At 41.1% G+C, this 17,056-nt stretch overlaps 1 protein-coding gene across 1 annotated transcript in view; it reads left to right on the top strand.

Annotated features, from left to right (window-relative positions):
• Positions 1-17,056, top strand: part of LOC129624251 (ATP-binding cassette sub-family C member 4-like) — a 195,433-nt gene that overhangs the window by 92,348 nt on the left and 86,029 nt on the right. The window contains 6 exon segments of the mRNA XM_055541911.1: positions 1,849-1,945; positions 5,581-5,778; positions 7,206-7,346; positions 8,337-8,374; positions 8,761-8,855; positions 16,541-16,687. Of these exon segments, the coding sequence (XP_055397886.1) occupies positions 1,849-1,945; positions 5,581-5,778; positions 7,206-7,346; positions 8,337-8,374; positions 8,761-8,855; positions 16,541-16,687 (716 nt within the window).

Below are 17,056 nucleotides of genomic sequence, written 5' to 3'. Positions count from 1 at the left end.
TGTCTGTCTTATTTGTATCCCCTTCACCATGGGATGTGTCCCCTCTCAACACAGCTCTTATATAGGATTATATGTAGGATTATAGGATTAACACATCCTTTATATAGGAGTAACAGGTAAACAACTAATGATTGCTGATTCAATTATTTGTATGACATGACCTGGAAATCTTTCCTTTAAAAACTTGGAAAATAGTTTATTTTTCTAGTGATTGAACAAAAGCATTATTTAGGAAAAATTCAAAGCCATCAACTGATCACTTCATTGTATTTATTTATATTACCTCATCTGTGATGGAAAGTGAGGAAGAAAATATTTTAAAACTTTTGGGTTGGTCCATCTTGGACATAACAGCACATCACATTTGGTTAACACCCACCTTTAGGGACTATTGGCAGGTATTTATGAATTAAGGAGAAGAATGCCATTTAAATGCTTTAGTACTAAGTCTGAAAAGGTGACAGTCAAGAAACGTAGCTATGAACACTGAGCTAACACAGGTCAATAGGTACTCCTTTTGGACTTAATGAAGTGATGGTGTATGTGTCTATATCCTGGAGTCTTGCTTCTGATCACAGACGCAGTGTCCAGAGTGTCCCCTTAGGACTTTTCTGTCCTGAGTCCAAAGCACAGGGCTACTTGTGGTTAGGGAGGAGCAGAGAAGGGGACTGATGCTTACTGAGCCTATTGGTGGTTGACTTCTCAGAACGTGTGGATGAAGTTGTCATTGACGCTGTTTGAGATGAAGAAACAGGTTTAGAATGTCATCAGGCTTGTGAGAAGGACTGAGCTGCAGTCTGCTGCCTCCAGACTCTCCATCTAAATCACTCACAGGCTGAGCTCTGGCCCAGGTTCCTGAGATATGCTCTGCAAGGGCCACGGGCTCCCAGAGAACCTGCCTGGAATCCTGCCTGGGGTCACTGGGGCCCCAGACCCAGCTACTTGCTTCCCTGGAGGGGTTGTGGACCCTGTGGCTGAGCTTGGGGCTGAGTCCCTAGGGGTCTGCATTTAAAATGGAGGAACAGTTTTTTTGTTTTTTGTTTTTTTTTAAACTGTGAATAAAATTTAAGGTTGAATACTGAGCAGGGGTCTTGTCTGTAGAGAACTGGTGGGTGTTCTGAGCTGGTGGGTGTTCTGAGCCACTGGGTGATTTCCACTGTGATTTGGGCCGTTTGGATTCCGTTTTTTATTCTTACATTTGGAATGTGTTTGGTCCTAATGAAAGAAGACTTTCTTCCTGGTTGGAACTGGGAATATTGTAGAGACTGATAGAGGCCAAATTGGCCTTCATTTTCTGTCTAATATTCTTTGGGAACAAGTGTCTAGCAAATGTTCTCTGGCAAAGGTTACCAAGAATCTATTAATTTTTTGTTGCTAATATGTGCATCATTCATTATAAATAATAATCTAGAAAGCCGTTTAAGAATGTACACATTTTTATATGACATAGATACTGGTCCTCCCACTCCTGAATAGTGATAAAATAGTATTTTAGTTCAGTCAGTTTTGAAATCTCAGTATTACTCAGTTATTTCCCTTTATGAAGCGTGCAAATAATTGTTAACCTGAGTTTTAGAGAAAAAAAGCTTAGCTGTTGGTGCCTTCTTCACTGGGCTGCTTTTTAGAATATTTTAGCAGTGCTAGATTCAAATTTCTTGCTGATAAATTTAAGAGCCTAGTCGGATGAATTGATTTATGTTTATTTAATTTTTATTATTGATTTGGTATTTAAACTACAGATCTTTGACTGCTGTGTGATCTTTGTCTCATTGTTTTCCACATATAATTTTTCAGTTTGAAGCACTCCCGTTAATGTGCTTTTTCATACTGTACCTCTGACATTTGTAGGTGTATTCGTCAGGCCTTGAAGGAGAAGATCACAATCTTAGTGACTCATCAGCTGCAGTACCTAAAAGATGCAAGTCAGATTCTGATACTGAAAGATGTAAGTAGTTTATAGAAGTCTGTGGAATTGCTGGCACTCAGGTGTGTTGAAAGCCAGACCTCCCAGCAGGCCACTATGCTTGGATTCATGGTAAGCGCCCTCTTCTCCCTCAGTTTTTCACCCCCTTCTTCTCAGAGCTGATGTTCACGCCTTGGAGGATGAATCCAAAGACCTGTAGAAATGTCACTGTGATACTCTAAGTCACATAAACCCTAAAGTGTATGAAAGTACAACCACAGGGTTATTACATCGTCACTGTTCTAATGAAATTTTAAAAGGATAATGATGCTATTTTATTTAGTCAAAGTGTACTTTTTAGAAATTAGACTTAAGTCAAAGTGTATTATTTAGAAATTAGGGATACTAAGACCTGATTGTATCCAGGTGATTGTTATACATAGTTTGCCTAAAGAGCATCTTCCATTAACACCAGAAGTGAGGTTGGGTAACTGAGCACCCGGGTCAGAGATGCCCTCTCTGCTGGTGTCTCCAGTTGCTGGTCTCCCTGCCCAGGTCTCTATGTGCCCGATATGTGTGGGAGCCTGTGCAGCAGGAGGACAAGGCCCTGCCTTCACGGGTCTCCTGTTCTTATGGGGAGGATGTGACAGAGAGAGGTGGGCTGACATCCTGGCTGCCTCCCTGAGGAGCTGGTGCCTCATGGGGTCTGAGTGACATGAAGGTGGGCACCACACAGTCACCTGGGGGAGGGGGTCTAAGGCAGGGGGTCCTCAGGAAGGAGCTGACCTGGCAGATTGGAGGAACAGCAGGAAGACCAGCGTGTCTGAGGAGAGTGAGCAGGGGGATGGGAGGGAGTTGGTCTCCAAGCTGTGGGCAGGGACCGGAAGTGGGATGGAAGCCTTGGATGGTCCAGAGCAGAGGAGGGATGTGTTCTGATGTGAGAGTTAAGAGAGTCCTCTGATGGTCTCTGGAGGGGGGACAGCAGAAGCAGTTACAAGTCTTAGTAAAGCTGAGGAGACAGAAGTGTGGGCTCAGGCTAGGGTATCAGTTTCTAGAGCTGCTGTAACAAAGCACTGAAAACTGGGTGACTTAAAAAAACAGGAGTTTATCGTCTCCCTGTTCTGGAGGCTACGGGTCCCAAATCCAGGTGCTGGCAGGACCATGCTCTCCCTGGAGGCTCCAGGGGAGAATCCTTCTTTCCAGCCTCTGGTGTTCACAGGCCTTCCTTGTGTTCCTTGGCTTCCAGCTGCAGCACTGTGCTCTCTGCCTCTGATGTCACGTGGCTGTAGTCCCTGCGTCTGTCTGGGTTTCTTTGGTCTTATGGGATGTAGGGTCACCCTGGTCCAGCGTGATCTCATCTTGAGTACATCTGCAAAGACCTTGTTTCCAAATAAGGTGTTTATGGGTGTCATGTTTGAACCTATCTTTTTTTTTTTTTTAATTTTATTTTATTTTTAAACTTTACATAACTGTATTAGTTTTGCCAAATATCAAAATGAATCCGCCACAGGTATACATGTGTTCCCCATCCTGAACCCTCCTCCCTCCTCCCTCCCCATTCCATCCCTCTGGGTCGTCCCAGTGCACCAGCCCCAAGCATCCAGTATCCTGCATCGAACCTGGACTGGCGAAGATTTGGGAGAATGGCATTGAAACATGTAAAATATCATGTATGAAACGAGTTGCCAGTCCAGGTTCGATGAACCTATCTTTTTGAGGAGGGGAGCACCATTCAACTCACAACTCCTAGCATGGTTGAGGGTGGAGTGGAGATTAGTGCGAAGTGTTCAGACTTAGTGATTGCTTGCTTCAATCCTTTGCTTATTTGCCTCTGGGCCTCAGGACCTCTATCGTTAACCCCTGACTGTTCCAAGGTCCTGGATCAAATCCCTGACTTAAGAAATGAATGTCTGCTCTAAGAAAGATTATTAAAACTCTTGCCTCTCTATATTATTATTAACCCCTGCCTCTCTAGAAACAGTTCCCTGTGTGGACTCCTCTCCACTCCTCTAGGAATGGGGTAGGAGAAGGGCTAAGGTTTCTCAAGCTTGAGAGCAGTTGGTTTCACGTGCAGAGGGGGCGACTCTAGTGTGTAAACCCCAGTGTTGACAGGGTTATGAGCACAGGATCAGTGGCAGGAGAATAACCTATCTTGCCAGTCCCTAGATGTTTTAGGGTCCTCTTATTGCTTCCTTTGAGGATGCTGCCTCCAGTTTTAGTACTAACAAAGTAATCATTTGTCCACTGGTGAGCACCCCTAGATGAATTGGGGACCATCCTCACTGTCTGGTCCCTCTCTCACAGCAGAAGGGGGATGGCTGCCCCCTTGTCCCCTCGGAATTGTCAGCACTTGGCTGCTGAGTGAAACTGCTGTCTTTGTACTGTCATCTCATTGTACATATTACAGATATGATGTGGTAAGTGATGATTTCATTAAAGAGGTGTGTGAATTGTGCCTCCAAAGTGGAACAAGACACAGTATATCCTGCATAATTTTCTAGCTCTGCAGTATCACATGGTACCCAAAGGCTTCATTGGTTTCCTCCCAGTTGCTCACCTCAGGGGCTACAGTGAGAGGGGTCATCTCCCTCCACCCGACCTGCTGTAACCAGAGCTGCTCTCATTTGGTTAGTTTTCCATCCTGAGTTTTTTTTTTTTTTTTTCCTAATGTTTTATTTGTCACGGAGTGAATCAGCCACATCTAGTTTCATGGGGTGAGAAAATAGTGAAACATCTGCACATTATTTTATATGACTTTGTAAGGAAGGGAAACTGTACAAGGATGTGTCTGTCACACGTGTTCAAAGAGCATGATTAGATTCAGTTCAGTTCAGTTCAGTCACTCAGTCATTGGAAAAATGATTAGATTGGCTGAGGCTTAAGCAGCTGCCTGATTGGGGAATCCTGGTTGGCTGCTTGTGGCTGGTAGTTCCTAAGTTTTTTCTCAGCTCTGAGTGCACTGATTCTGGCTTAGGTGTTGATTTGTGGGCACAGACTGCCAAGGCTTTAGAGCCACTCTGGCCTCATGGCCTCCTTGCTTAATTACTTTTGCAGGTGGAATATTGAATTCCATTGGGAACTTCCTGAGTTTATGGGGGCAATTGTAGAGACCAGGGAGATGCATCTCTCTCTCCAGGGCTGGTTCCCTATATGTCTTGTCCCACCTGGGACACATGATACTATGACAGTTGGCAGCAAATATTTGATGAGTGACTCTTACCTATATGCAGGTGTGCTTGTGCCCACCTCTCTGTTAAGTTTAGCTTTCTTTCCCAGAATATTCTTCCTAATTGCTTTTTTACAATCCTACTTCTCATATGAGGCTTCTGTCAGTTTGCACGTTGTCTAAAAGACTGTGCTGATCCTCCCACCAACTTCTGTACTTCTTGCTTCCCTGAGTGCCCACAGCAGTTATGCCCATGTCCTCCATTTTTAACACATGAGCCCACATTTGTTTCACATCATCCGCACCTAACACAGGGTTTGGCAGGGAACAGAATGCTCAATTCTGTGTTTAGTTGACTGTACTAGATTTTTCAACAAGAATTCTAGACCCAGGGATCATTATTTTTTCCCCAAAATTATAATTTAAGACCAGATAACTTTTCCTGATTAATATTAGGTTGGTTTAATATTACTGACTGTAAATTAATTTCTCTCAAACTTTTTTATTTTAGGGCAAAATGGTGAAAAGAGGGACTTACACTGAGTTCCTGAAATCTGAGGTAGATATTTTTTCCCTTTTTGAGAAGGGGAATGAGCAGTCTGAACCATCTCCAGTTCCAGGAACTCCCACTCTGGTCTCTGAGTCTTTGGTTCAGTCTGTCCAGTCTCCCAGACCCTCACTGAAAGATGCGGCTCCAGAGGACCAAGATGTGAGTTTCTCACCCTGTAGTGTGCCGGGTCTGTCTGCTCTTGGTGGTCTCAGGGACCTTCAGTCTGCTCTGCTCATGTCTTCATTTGTCCCAAAGTAAACCATAAGGTTCCCAAAGTCTTGTTCCATGGAATTGGTAGAGTTAGAAGAGCATGAAGGGAGCAAGCCCTTAGGGTGTAGGATAGAGAATCTTATGGAGATCAGGAGTGGGTGCACTGCTGTGAATTTCTGGGTGAATGTGGCTCACACTGACTGAGAACTCTTCAGTTTACCTTAGTTACATCCTAGTCATGCTGGTGGCCCCCGGCTTCCCTTATGCATCCCGAGGCTTAATGTGAAGACCCTCTTAGACTGAGTCCTGCTGTGACCTCATTAAATCAGCTACTTTTCCTATATGTTGGAGTATTCTGGCACTGCAGCTGACTGGCTGTATTATTTTGCCTCGGTGTCAGATGGTTTGTGATTAGGCCAGGAGGCCTGGTGGGCTGCCGTCTATGGGGTCGCACAAGAGTTGGACACGACTGAAGCGACTTAGCAGCAGCAGCAGCAGTGTGTGTAAAGGACCTGACTCACAGCAAACACTTTGTAAATAGTTCCCATCTTCCTTTCTTACCCTTCAATGCTGAGACCTACATTTTGTCCACCTTGAATCCCAGTGGCCAGCATAGAGCCCTGGACATCCTTGGTCCATGAGACTGTATAATCCATTCTGAGTCCTCCAGACAGAAGTACAAAAATGGACTAGATCTCCCTTAAAAACATCCACAGGTATTCCTCGATGTCCAAAGCTTCACTATCCAGACCCGGAAGCCTGGATGTTTCTGACTTCTGTTCAAATTAATCCCTCACATTCCACACTCAGGAATCACTCTCTGAAATTTAGGAACCAAATAGATTTGGATCATATGCTTGTCCCTTGCTATCCAAACTCATATTAGTCCAACTCACTCTGTGAACTCAGTTTACTGTATTTGGCTAGTATTTTGAGCCCTTAGTATGTTGTATGTTCCTGTCATTGAGTGACACAGTCATCTGGAGGGATACACTAGCTCCATATCATTCTGTGTGTTATTTTGGAAGAAGCTTCTGCATTTATACTTGAATCATGTAGGCTGTGCTTATGCTCAGAGTCTTGATCTACTTTAAGCAAAGCTACCCAAACGTGAATGACCTCATGCAAATGATGTTTCCTTATTTGTAATAGATTCCTAGGAGTAGAATGGCTGGGTCCAAAGGTAAATGCACACATGGTTTCACTAGATATTCTCACATCCTTCTCCAGAGGAGATGGGCCATCCTGCTCTCCTGCCAGTGCATGAGATGTGTCATTTTCTCCACAGCTTTGCAGTGGAGGGCAGTGTTGAACTTTTGAAATTTGGGGGTTCTTTATTTAAAATTTCATCTCTAACTGCCATTTTTCCCTCTCAGACTGAGAATATACAGGTTACACTACCTCTAGAGAACCATTTGGAAGGAAGAGTTGGTTTTAAGACCTATGAGAATTACTTCACAGCCGGTGCTGGCTGGCTTGTCATCACCTTCCTTATTCTAGTAAACATCGCAGCTCAGGTACGTGAGGGTGTTTATTCTGGTTTGTGCACTCATCTTGATGTTTATGTACTATTTATACTGTATTTTGGAGAAGGCAATGGCACCCCACTCCAGTACTCTTGCCTGGAAAATCCCATGGATGGAGAACCCTGGAAGGCTGCAGTCCATGGGGTCGCTGAGGGTCGGACACGACTGATCGAATTCACTTTCACTTTTCACTTTAATGCATTGGAGAAGGAAATGGAAACCCACTCTGGTGTTCTTGCCTGGAGAATCCCAGGGACGGGGTATCCTGGTGGGCTGCTGTCTATGGGGTCGCACAGAGTCAGACATGACTGAAGTGACTCAGCAGCAGCAACAGCAGCAGCATACTGTATTTTATAAATATTTTAAAATATGCATATTAAGAGATTTGTCTCAAAGAACTGGCCCCTGAAGTTGTGAGATCTAGCTGGGTGAATGTGACATTGCTCTAAGGGCCTTTGACTGACTGGACGAGGCCACAACAGTGTTGAGGGTGATCTCCTCTACTGAAGTTCTCATGATGGATGTGAACCACATCCACAAAATAGCTTCAAGGCAACATCTAGACAAGTGTTTGGTGAATCACTGGAGACTTGCCTGGCCATGCTGACACAGAAGACTGACCATCACAGTACCTGTCAAGCTTTTTCCTTTGAAAAACCTCAGCATCTATATTGTTATTATTGCATTTTGTAGTCCACTTGGATTTGCTGTGAACTATGTTTTTTGTGGGGACCAAAATAAGTGAGGCTTACTGTTGTGTGTACATGACAGGTTGTATGGGAAAAGGGGATATGTTTTAGAGATATTAAAATGCAGCATGCCCTTCCCTGACCTGTGGTCATCTGGGATGTTGGATTTGATGCAGGCCTGAGCCGGAAGGACCGCCTCAGTGTTCTAGAGCCTTTCCATCCCCAGCCTAGTGAGCGAGGTGTGAGGGCTCAGTAATGTTGGTGTCTGAGTGACTATTGTTTCCTGCTCCAGGTTGTCTATGTCCTGCAGGATTGGTGGCTTGCAGACTGGTGAGTGATTCCGGGTCTGACCCAAAGTGCTGTGAAATGTTTATGAAGCCTCACTTTCGCACAGGCAGGGGGGAGGTGGCGCTTGCTCAGCCTCCTCTTCTGACCCTCACGTAATTTCCTGAAGAAAAAGTAAACTTGATGGTGAAACGTGACCCTCCCACGGTGTTTCCCCATGTCTGACCCTTAAAAGCTTCTTCACAGACAATTTTGAGAACTGAAAGTCGTGATTCAAATCTTTAAAAGGGAGACAAACACAGAGCCTCATGACCTGGGAAACGCTTTTCAACACAAAACATTTCTCTGGAATCAAAGTATGTTTTTTTCTTTAATTTTTGTGTAAATATTTATATCTATAATGTAATATTTTTTTCTTCCCTGTTCCATAGGGGGAATATACAAAGAGACCTGTATTTTAGGGTATATGGAAAAGAAGACACATTTTTTATCCTCGATCTGAACTGGTACTTTACAGTTTATTCAGGTAAAGTTGAATCTTCTAGTCCATTATATGAGAGTCTGAGGTGTTTACAATGAGGCTGTGTGAGCAACTAGGGCCTCCAGGAGTAATTCAGTAATATCTTATGTGACTAAGAGTCTGAGTTGCATTTACGCTGTGAATTAACTAGAATAATTATTTTTAAAATCTAGAAATCTAGAAGAAAGAGGTTGAGCGAAGACTCTTAATTTACTGTGCACTGGGTTTTGGAAGTTAAACCAGGATTGCACATTATGAAAGTCAGCCACTGGAAATATGTGGTTATTGTCTATTCTAATAAGTCACTTTAGCTAAATCTTGTATCATCGTATGAATGGGCAAGGAGATTAGAAAGGGATCCCCATCCTGTGGTTCAGAGTGTTCTAATTCTGTCTGAATAAATCCTGGCTTTTATTGATCTTACATGAAATTCTCTGGCAGCAAGGGTCCTGAAATAAAAGTGTTATTGCCTTGAAGGTATGCAGACTTCCATACTGCTCCTCTCTTGGGCTTCACTAATTGCTTGAGAAGCTAAGCAGGAAGTAATCCCGTGTGTGGGATTAGAATTCCTTCTCTTTCTTACCTTGAGATCACAGTGTTATCTCATCCCCAACTGTGTGATTGATTTAACATTTGGCTTGCCAGACTAATAAAAATGACCCTCTCTATTCACAGGAGTGTTTAGAATTTATATAGCATTCATCTTCACTAAAATTTTAAATGTCTTCTTCCATTCATCTGTTGATGGACATCTAGATTGCTTCCATGTCCTAGCTTTTGTAAATACTGTTGCTGTGAACCTTGAGGGCCATGTGTCATTTGGATTATGGTTTCCTCAGGATATTGCCCAGTTGTGGGATTGCTGGGTCATATGGTAGTTTTATTCCTCATTTTTTAAAGAATCTTCCTACTGTTCTCCATGGTGAACAGTATGGCTGTATCAATGTACATTCCCACCAACAGTGTAAAAAGGTTTCCTTTTCTCCACACTCTCTCTGGCATTTATTGCTTGTAGATTTTTTGATGATGGCCATTCTGACTGGTGTAAAGTCCTACCTTATTGTAGTTTTGATCTACATATGGATGTGAGAGTTGGACTATCAAGATAGCTGAATGCTGAAGACTTGATGCTTTTGAACTGTGCTGTTAGAGAAGACTCTTGAGAGTCCCTTGGACTGCAAGGAGATCCAACAGGTCCATCCTAAAGGAAATCAGTCCTAAATGTTCATTGGAAGGACTCATGCTGAAGCTGAAGCTCCCATATTTTGGCCATCTGATGTGAAGAACTGACTTCTTGGAAAAGACCCTGATGCTGGGAAAGACTGATGGCAGGAGGAGAAGGGGACAACAGAGGATTACATGGTTGGATGAAATCAGCCACTTGAGAGACTTGAGTTTGAGCAAGCTCCAAGATTTGGTGATGGACAGGGAAGCCTGGTGGCCTGCAGTCCATGGGGTCACAAAGAGTCAGACACGACTAAGTGACTGAACTGAATTGAACTGAAAAATTGAGTGATGTTGAACATTTTTTCATGTGCCTTTTGGCCATCTGTCTGTCTTCTTTGGAAAGTGTCTATTTAAGTCTTCTGCCCATTTTTTTGATTTTTTTTTTTGAGTTACATGAGCTGTTTGTATATTTTGGAAATTAATCCCTTGAAAATTGCTTACTGCTACTGCTAAGTCACTTCAGTCGTGTCCGACTCTGTGCGACCCCATAGATGGCAGCCCATCAGGCTCCACCATCCCTGGGATTCTCCAGGCAAGAACACTGGAATGGGTTGCCATGTCCTTCTCCAATGCATGAAAGTGAAAATTGAAAGTGAAGTCACTCAGTTGTATCCGACTCTTAGCGACCCCATGGACTGCAGCCTACCAGGCTCCTCCGTCCATGGGATTTTCCAGGCAAGGGTACTGGAGTGGGATGCCATTGCCTTCTCCATGAAAATTGCTTAGTTTGCAGATATTTTTTCTCATTATCAAGGTAGTCTTTGCATCTCATTTATGGAACATATATACACTGGCATATTTTTGTTGTTCAGTTGCTAAATCATGTCTGACTCATTTTCATCAACCCCATGGACTGTAGCCTATCAGGTTCCTCTTCCATGTGGTTTCCTAGGCAAAAATACTAGAGTGAGTTGCCATTTCCTTCTCCAGGGGGTCTACCTGACCCAGCGATTGAACCTGCATCCTCCATTGGCAGGCAGGTTCTTATCACTGAGCCACCAGGGAAGCCCACACTGGAATATTACTCAACCATAAAAAGAAACAAAATTGAGTCATTTGTAGACATGGATGGACCTAGAGTCTGTCATACAGAGTGAAGTAAGTCAGAAAGAGAAAAACAAAAATGCATAATTAACACATATATGTGGAATCTAGAAAAATGGTACAATATAGATGCTATTTGCAACAGTAGGAATAGATACCAGTGAGTTATTTCTGGTCTGACCCAAAGTGCTATGAAATCTACACAAAGCCTCACTTTCCCACAGGCGGGGGGAGGTGGTGCTTGTTCAACCTCTTCTTATGACCTCATGTAGTTTCTCTGAAGAAAAAGTAAACGATGGTGAATGTGACCCTCCCACGGTATTTCCCCATGTCTGGCACTTTAGCAGCTTCTTCACAGATGATTTTGAGAACTGAAAGTCATGATTCAAATCTTTAAGAGGGAGACAAACACAGGGCCTTGTGAGCTGGGAAACACTTTTCAGCATAAAATACGTTTCTTGAATAAAAGTATTTTTTAAATATTTGTGTAAATTCTCTTTATATATATAAAATTTAATAATTTTTAGATATAAAAATGTAGAGGTAAAGAATAGATGGTTGACACTCGTTAAGGGGGTAAGTTAGAAAATTAGGATTGATATATCTATACTACCACATGTAAAACAAATAGCTAGTGGGAAGTTGTTTTTGTATAGCTCAAGGAGCTCAGCTTGGTGATCTGTGGTGACCTAGAGGGGTGGAAATGGTGGTGGGGAAGGAGGTACAAGACTTAGGGGATATTTGTATACATGTAGCTGATTCACTTCCTTGTACAGCAGAAACTAACACAACATTGTAAGACAGTTATACCCCAATTAATTTTTTTTTTAATTTAAATATTCCCACAGGAAATGTTTGTACAATCTTTCTACAAAAAGTGATTTATATGAAAATCCACTCATTGAAATTTGGTATTTATTTTATTGATCACTTGCTAAGAAACTTAAACCCATTAGCTGTTTACCTTCTGAATTGGTGGATTATGTGGACTTAAAAAGGAGGAAGGGATTCTGTTACATATTCATATAGGATGGTAGGCAGCAAATGCCTGTTGATGGAATTCAGGAATTTGAACAGCTTTCAGAATTTAAATAATACTGATGTGTCATCTGAATGGAAAAAAAGTACTTGATGGACTATTTTTTTTTTTTTAATCATTATTTTTTTATTTTTTTTTATTTTATTTTTAAACTTTACATAACTGTATTAGTTTTGCCAAATATCAAAATGAATCCGCCACAGGTATACATGTGTTCCCCATCCCGAACCCCCCTCCCTCCTCCCTCCCCATTCCATCCCTCTGGGTCGTCCCAGTGCACCAGTATTTATTATATTTACTCTATTTACCCACTCTACCATTGTGAGCAGAAGAGATGTTTGGAGGGCTGTGTTGATTCATAGCTGTATGATGCATAGTAGTGATCGCTTATGTCATTGAAAAGACATACATTTAAATGTTGAGCATCTTTTCATGTGTTTGTTAGCCATCTGTATGTCTTCTTTGGAGAAATGTCTATTTAGTTCTTTGGCCCATTTTTTGATTGGGTCATTTATTTTTCTGGAGTTGAGCTGTAGGAGTTGCTTGTATATTTTAGAGATTAGTTGTTTGTCAGTTGCTTCATTTGCTATTATTTTCTCCCATTCTGAAGGCTGCCTTTTCACCTTGCTAATAGTTTCCTTTGATGTGCAGAAGCTGTTAAGTTTAATTAGGTCCCATTTGTTTATTTTTGCTTTTATTTCCAATATTCTGGGAGGTGGGTCATAGAGGATCCTGCTGTGATGTATGTCAGAGAGTGTTTTGCCTATGTTCTCCTCTAGGAGTTTTATAGTTTCTGGTCTTACATTGAGATCTTTAATCCATTTTGAGTTTATTTTTGTGTATGGTGTTAGAAAGTGTTCTAGTTTTATTCTTTTACAAGTGGTTGACCAGATTTCCCAGCACCACTTGTTAAAAAGACTGTCTTTAATCCATTGTATATTCTTGCCTCCTTTGTCAAAGATAAGGTGTCCATATGTGCATGGATTTATCTCTGGGCTTTCTATTACTCATTATCAGAGAAATGTAAATCAAAACCACTATGAGGTACCATTTCACACCAGTCAGAATGGCTGCGATCCAAAAGTCTACAAGCAATAAATGCTGGAGAGGGTGTGGAGAAAAGGGAACCCTCTTACACTGTTGGTGGGAATGCAAACTAGTACAGCCACTATGCAGAACAGTGTGGAGATTCCTTAAAAAACTGGAAATAGAACTGCCTTATGATCCAGCAATCCCACTGCTGGGCATACACACTGAGGAAACCAGAAGGGAAAGAGACTCATGTACCCCAATGTTCATTGCAGCACTGTTTATAATAGCCAGGACATGGAAGCAACCTAGATGTCCATCAGCAGATGAATGGATAAGAAAGCTATGGAACATATACACAATGGAGTATTACTCAGCCATTAAAAAGAATACATTTGAATCAGTTCTAATGAGGTGGATGAAACTGGAGCGTATTATACAGAGTGAAGTAAGCCAGAAAGAAAAACACCAGTACAGTATACTAACGCATATATATGGAATTTAGAAAGATGGTAACAATAACCCTGTGTATGAGACAGCAAAAGAGATACTGATGTATAGAACAGTCTTATGGACTCTGTGGGAGAGGGAAAGGGTGGGAAGATTTGGGAGAATGGCATTGAAACATGTAAAATATCATGTATGAAATGAGTTGCCAGTCCAGCTTCGATGCACGATACTGGATGCTTGGGGCTAGTGCACTGGGACTACCCAGAGGGATGGTATGGGGAGGGAGGAGGGAGGAGGGTTCAGGATGGGGCACACATGTATACCCGTGGCGGATTCATTTTGATATTTGGCAAAATTAATACAATTTTGTAAAGTTTAAAAATAAAATAAAAAAAAGAAAAGACATACCTTTAAATGATGATATTTATTTACAAATGCTTTATGTTTCTATAAATCTCTTAGTGAGAGATTAGTTGTTAACTTAATTACCTCATGTCAAAATCTAATTTGTAGTTCCTTCCAATTCAGTTGTTTAAGGGATGGTCCACTTACAACTTAACATGATCTTTTCATACTCTTTAAAGCTACTTGGGCATAGAAGTAACTACTTTATTATTTATTTTTAAAAGTTTTACTAATTTTTATTACAGTATAGTTGTAGCATAACCATGTTGTGTTACTTTCTGCTGTTCAGGAAAGTGAACCAGTTATATCCTCCCATTTTTTGATTTCTTTCCCACTTCGGTCACCACAGAGCACTGAATAGACTTCTCTGTGCTATACAGTAGGTTCTCAAGTAGCAACTTTACATGAAAGTACATAGACACTTACTTGTAATTAGATGTTTACAAGGAAATGCTAAGTCTTTTCTCTTGTTCCCTGTTAATTCGTGTGTTGGCTCCAAAGCATACCAGAGTTTTAGATTATGGGACATACTGTAAGTAGTGATATTTGAAATGAGGGGAAAGGAAGATCAACTACTTTTTATCAGTTTAGTTCAGTCTCTCAGTTGTGTCCAATTCTTTGGGACCCAATGGACTGTAGCATGTCAGGCCTTCCAACATCAGGCCCTTCAGCATCACCAACTCCTGGAGTTTACTCAAACTCATGTCCATTGAGTCGGTGATGGCATCTAACCATCTCATCCTCTCTTTTTTTTTTTTTTTAATTTTATTTTATTTTTAAATTTTACATAATTGTATTAGTTTTGCCAAACATCAAAATGAATCCTCATCCTCTCTTATACACTTCTCCTTCCACCTTCAATCTTTCCCAATATCAGGGTCTTTTCAAATGAGTCAGCTCTTCACATCAGGTGGCCAAAGCATTGGAGCTTCAGCTTCAGCATCAGTCCTTCAAATGAATATTCAGGACTGATATCCTTCAGGATGGACTGGTTGGATCTCCTTGCAGTCCAAGGGACTCTCAAGAGTCTTCTCCAACATCAGAGTTCAAAAGCATTGAGTCTTTGGTGCTAGCTTTCCTATGGTCCAACTCTCACATCCATACATGACCACTGGGAAAACCATAGCCTTAATTAGACGGACCTTTGTTGGCCGAGTAATGTCTCTGCTTTTCAATATGCTGTCTGGATTTGTCATTACTTTTCTTTCAAGGAGTATGTGTCTTTTTATTTTGTGGCTGCAGTCACCATCTGCAGTGATTTTTGAGGCCCCCAATAAATAAAGTCTGCCACTATTTCCACTGTTTCCCCATCTATTTGCCATGAAGTGATGGGACCGGATGCCATGATTTTCATTTTCTGAATGTTGAGCTTTAAGCCAACTTTTTCACTCTCCTCTTTCACTTTCATCAGAGAGGCTCTAGTTCTTCACTTTCTGCCATAAGGATGGTGTCATCTGCATATCTGAGGTTATTGCTATTTCTCCTGGCAATCTTGATTCCAGCTTATGCTTCATCCAGCCCAGCATTTCTCATGATGTACTCTGCATATATGTTAAATAAGCAAGGTGACAATATATAGCCTTGACGTACTCCTTTTCCTATTTGGAACCAGTCTGTTGTTCCATGCCCAGTTTTAACTGTTGCTTCCTGAGCTGCATACAGATTTCTCAGGAGGCAGGTCAGGTGGTCTTTTATTCTTATCTCTTTCAGAATTTTCCAGAGTTTATTGTGATCCATAAAGTCAAAGGCCTTGGCATAGTCAATAAAGCAGAAATATATGTTTTTCTGGAACTCTCTTGCTTTTTCAATGATTCCGCGGGGTTGGCAATTTGATCTCTGGTTTCTCTGCCTTTTCCAAAACCAGTTTGAACATCTGGAAGTTTATGGTTCATGTATTGCTGAAGCCTGGCTTGGAGAATTTTGAGCATAACTTTACAAGCATGTGAGATGAGAGTGTGTGGTAGTTTGAGCATTCTTTGTCATTGCCTTTCTTAGGGATTGGAATGAAAACTGACCTTCTCCAGTCCTGTGGCCACCGCCGAGATTTCCAAATTTTCTGGCATATTGAGTGCAGCACTTTCACAGCATCATCTTTTAGGATTTGAAATAACTCAACTTGAATTAATTATCTTTTTTCTCCTGAGTTTTTATTAGAACTTTTAATTGAATTAGGAAAACCTAGAATGCGCCTGCAGTTTACACAATTTCCACCCTCCTCTGTGTTGTTTCTATTTCATGAGAAGAAAATGGTGTTTTTTATATTGTTCTTTATATTTTGTGAAAGCATTGAGCTCTTACACAATCCATTGTATATGTGTAGTTACATATATATATATATATATAAATTTATTGATTCTATATTCTATATATGTAAATTTCTGTATAAATTTTACTTATAGAATAAAATACACAGTATCTTTATAAACTGCCTACCATGCTTTAGCATCATTGAGTATAAGGCAGAGATCTTGTGCTGAGTGATGTTTCTTTATTTCAGGGTTAATTGTATCTACCATCCTTTTTGGCATCACAAGATCTCTGTTGATATTCTATGTCCTTGTTAATTCTTCACAAACTTTGCACAACAAAATGTTGGAGTCCATTTTGAGAGCTCCGGTATTGTTCTTCAATAGAAATCCGATAGGTAAGTCAGACACCAAGTTTTTCTATGTCTTAACACTTTTAATGCCTAATTATGTTTGATAGTTGAAAATGGAAGAGATGCTAGGACAAAAATCACTGTGCATGTTGATTAGTTTTATATAAAAATTTCATAGCTATTTTTTCCTACCAGAGGAAATCGGAATATAGGAGTGTATGAGCTTTTCTTGCAATTTATGTGTATCTGTAACTGAATCAGAAATTGTCCTCAGACTAACAGTGCTTTATTTTATAGTAAGCAGGCAAAGAAAAAGCTACTAGAAAGAATGAAACAAAGAATCAAGACTTTTCTCCAAAGCAACATTTTAAAAAGCTATAGTTATAATCATCCATTCCTTTTTAAAATAGAAAG

This window comes from Bubalus kerabau, chromosome 12 (genome assembly GCF_029407905.1).
Source record: "Bubalus kerabau isolate K-KA32 ecotype Philippines breed swamp buffalo chromosome 12, PCC_UOA_SB_1v2, whole genome shotgun sequence".
Taxonomy (NCBI): Eukaryota; Metazoa; Chordata; class Mammalia; order Artiodactyla; family Bovidae; genus Bubalus; species Bubalus kerabau.
Note: the sequence above shows the minus strand (reverse complement) of the source record. Positions and strands in the feature narration are given on the sequence as shown.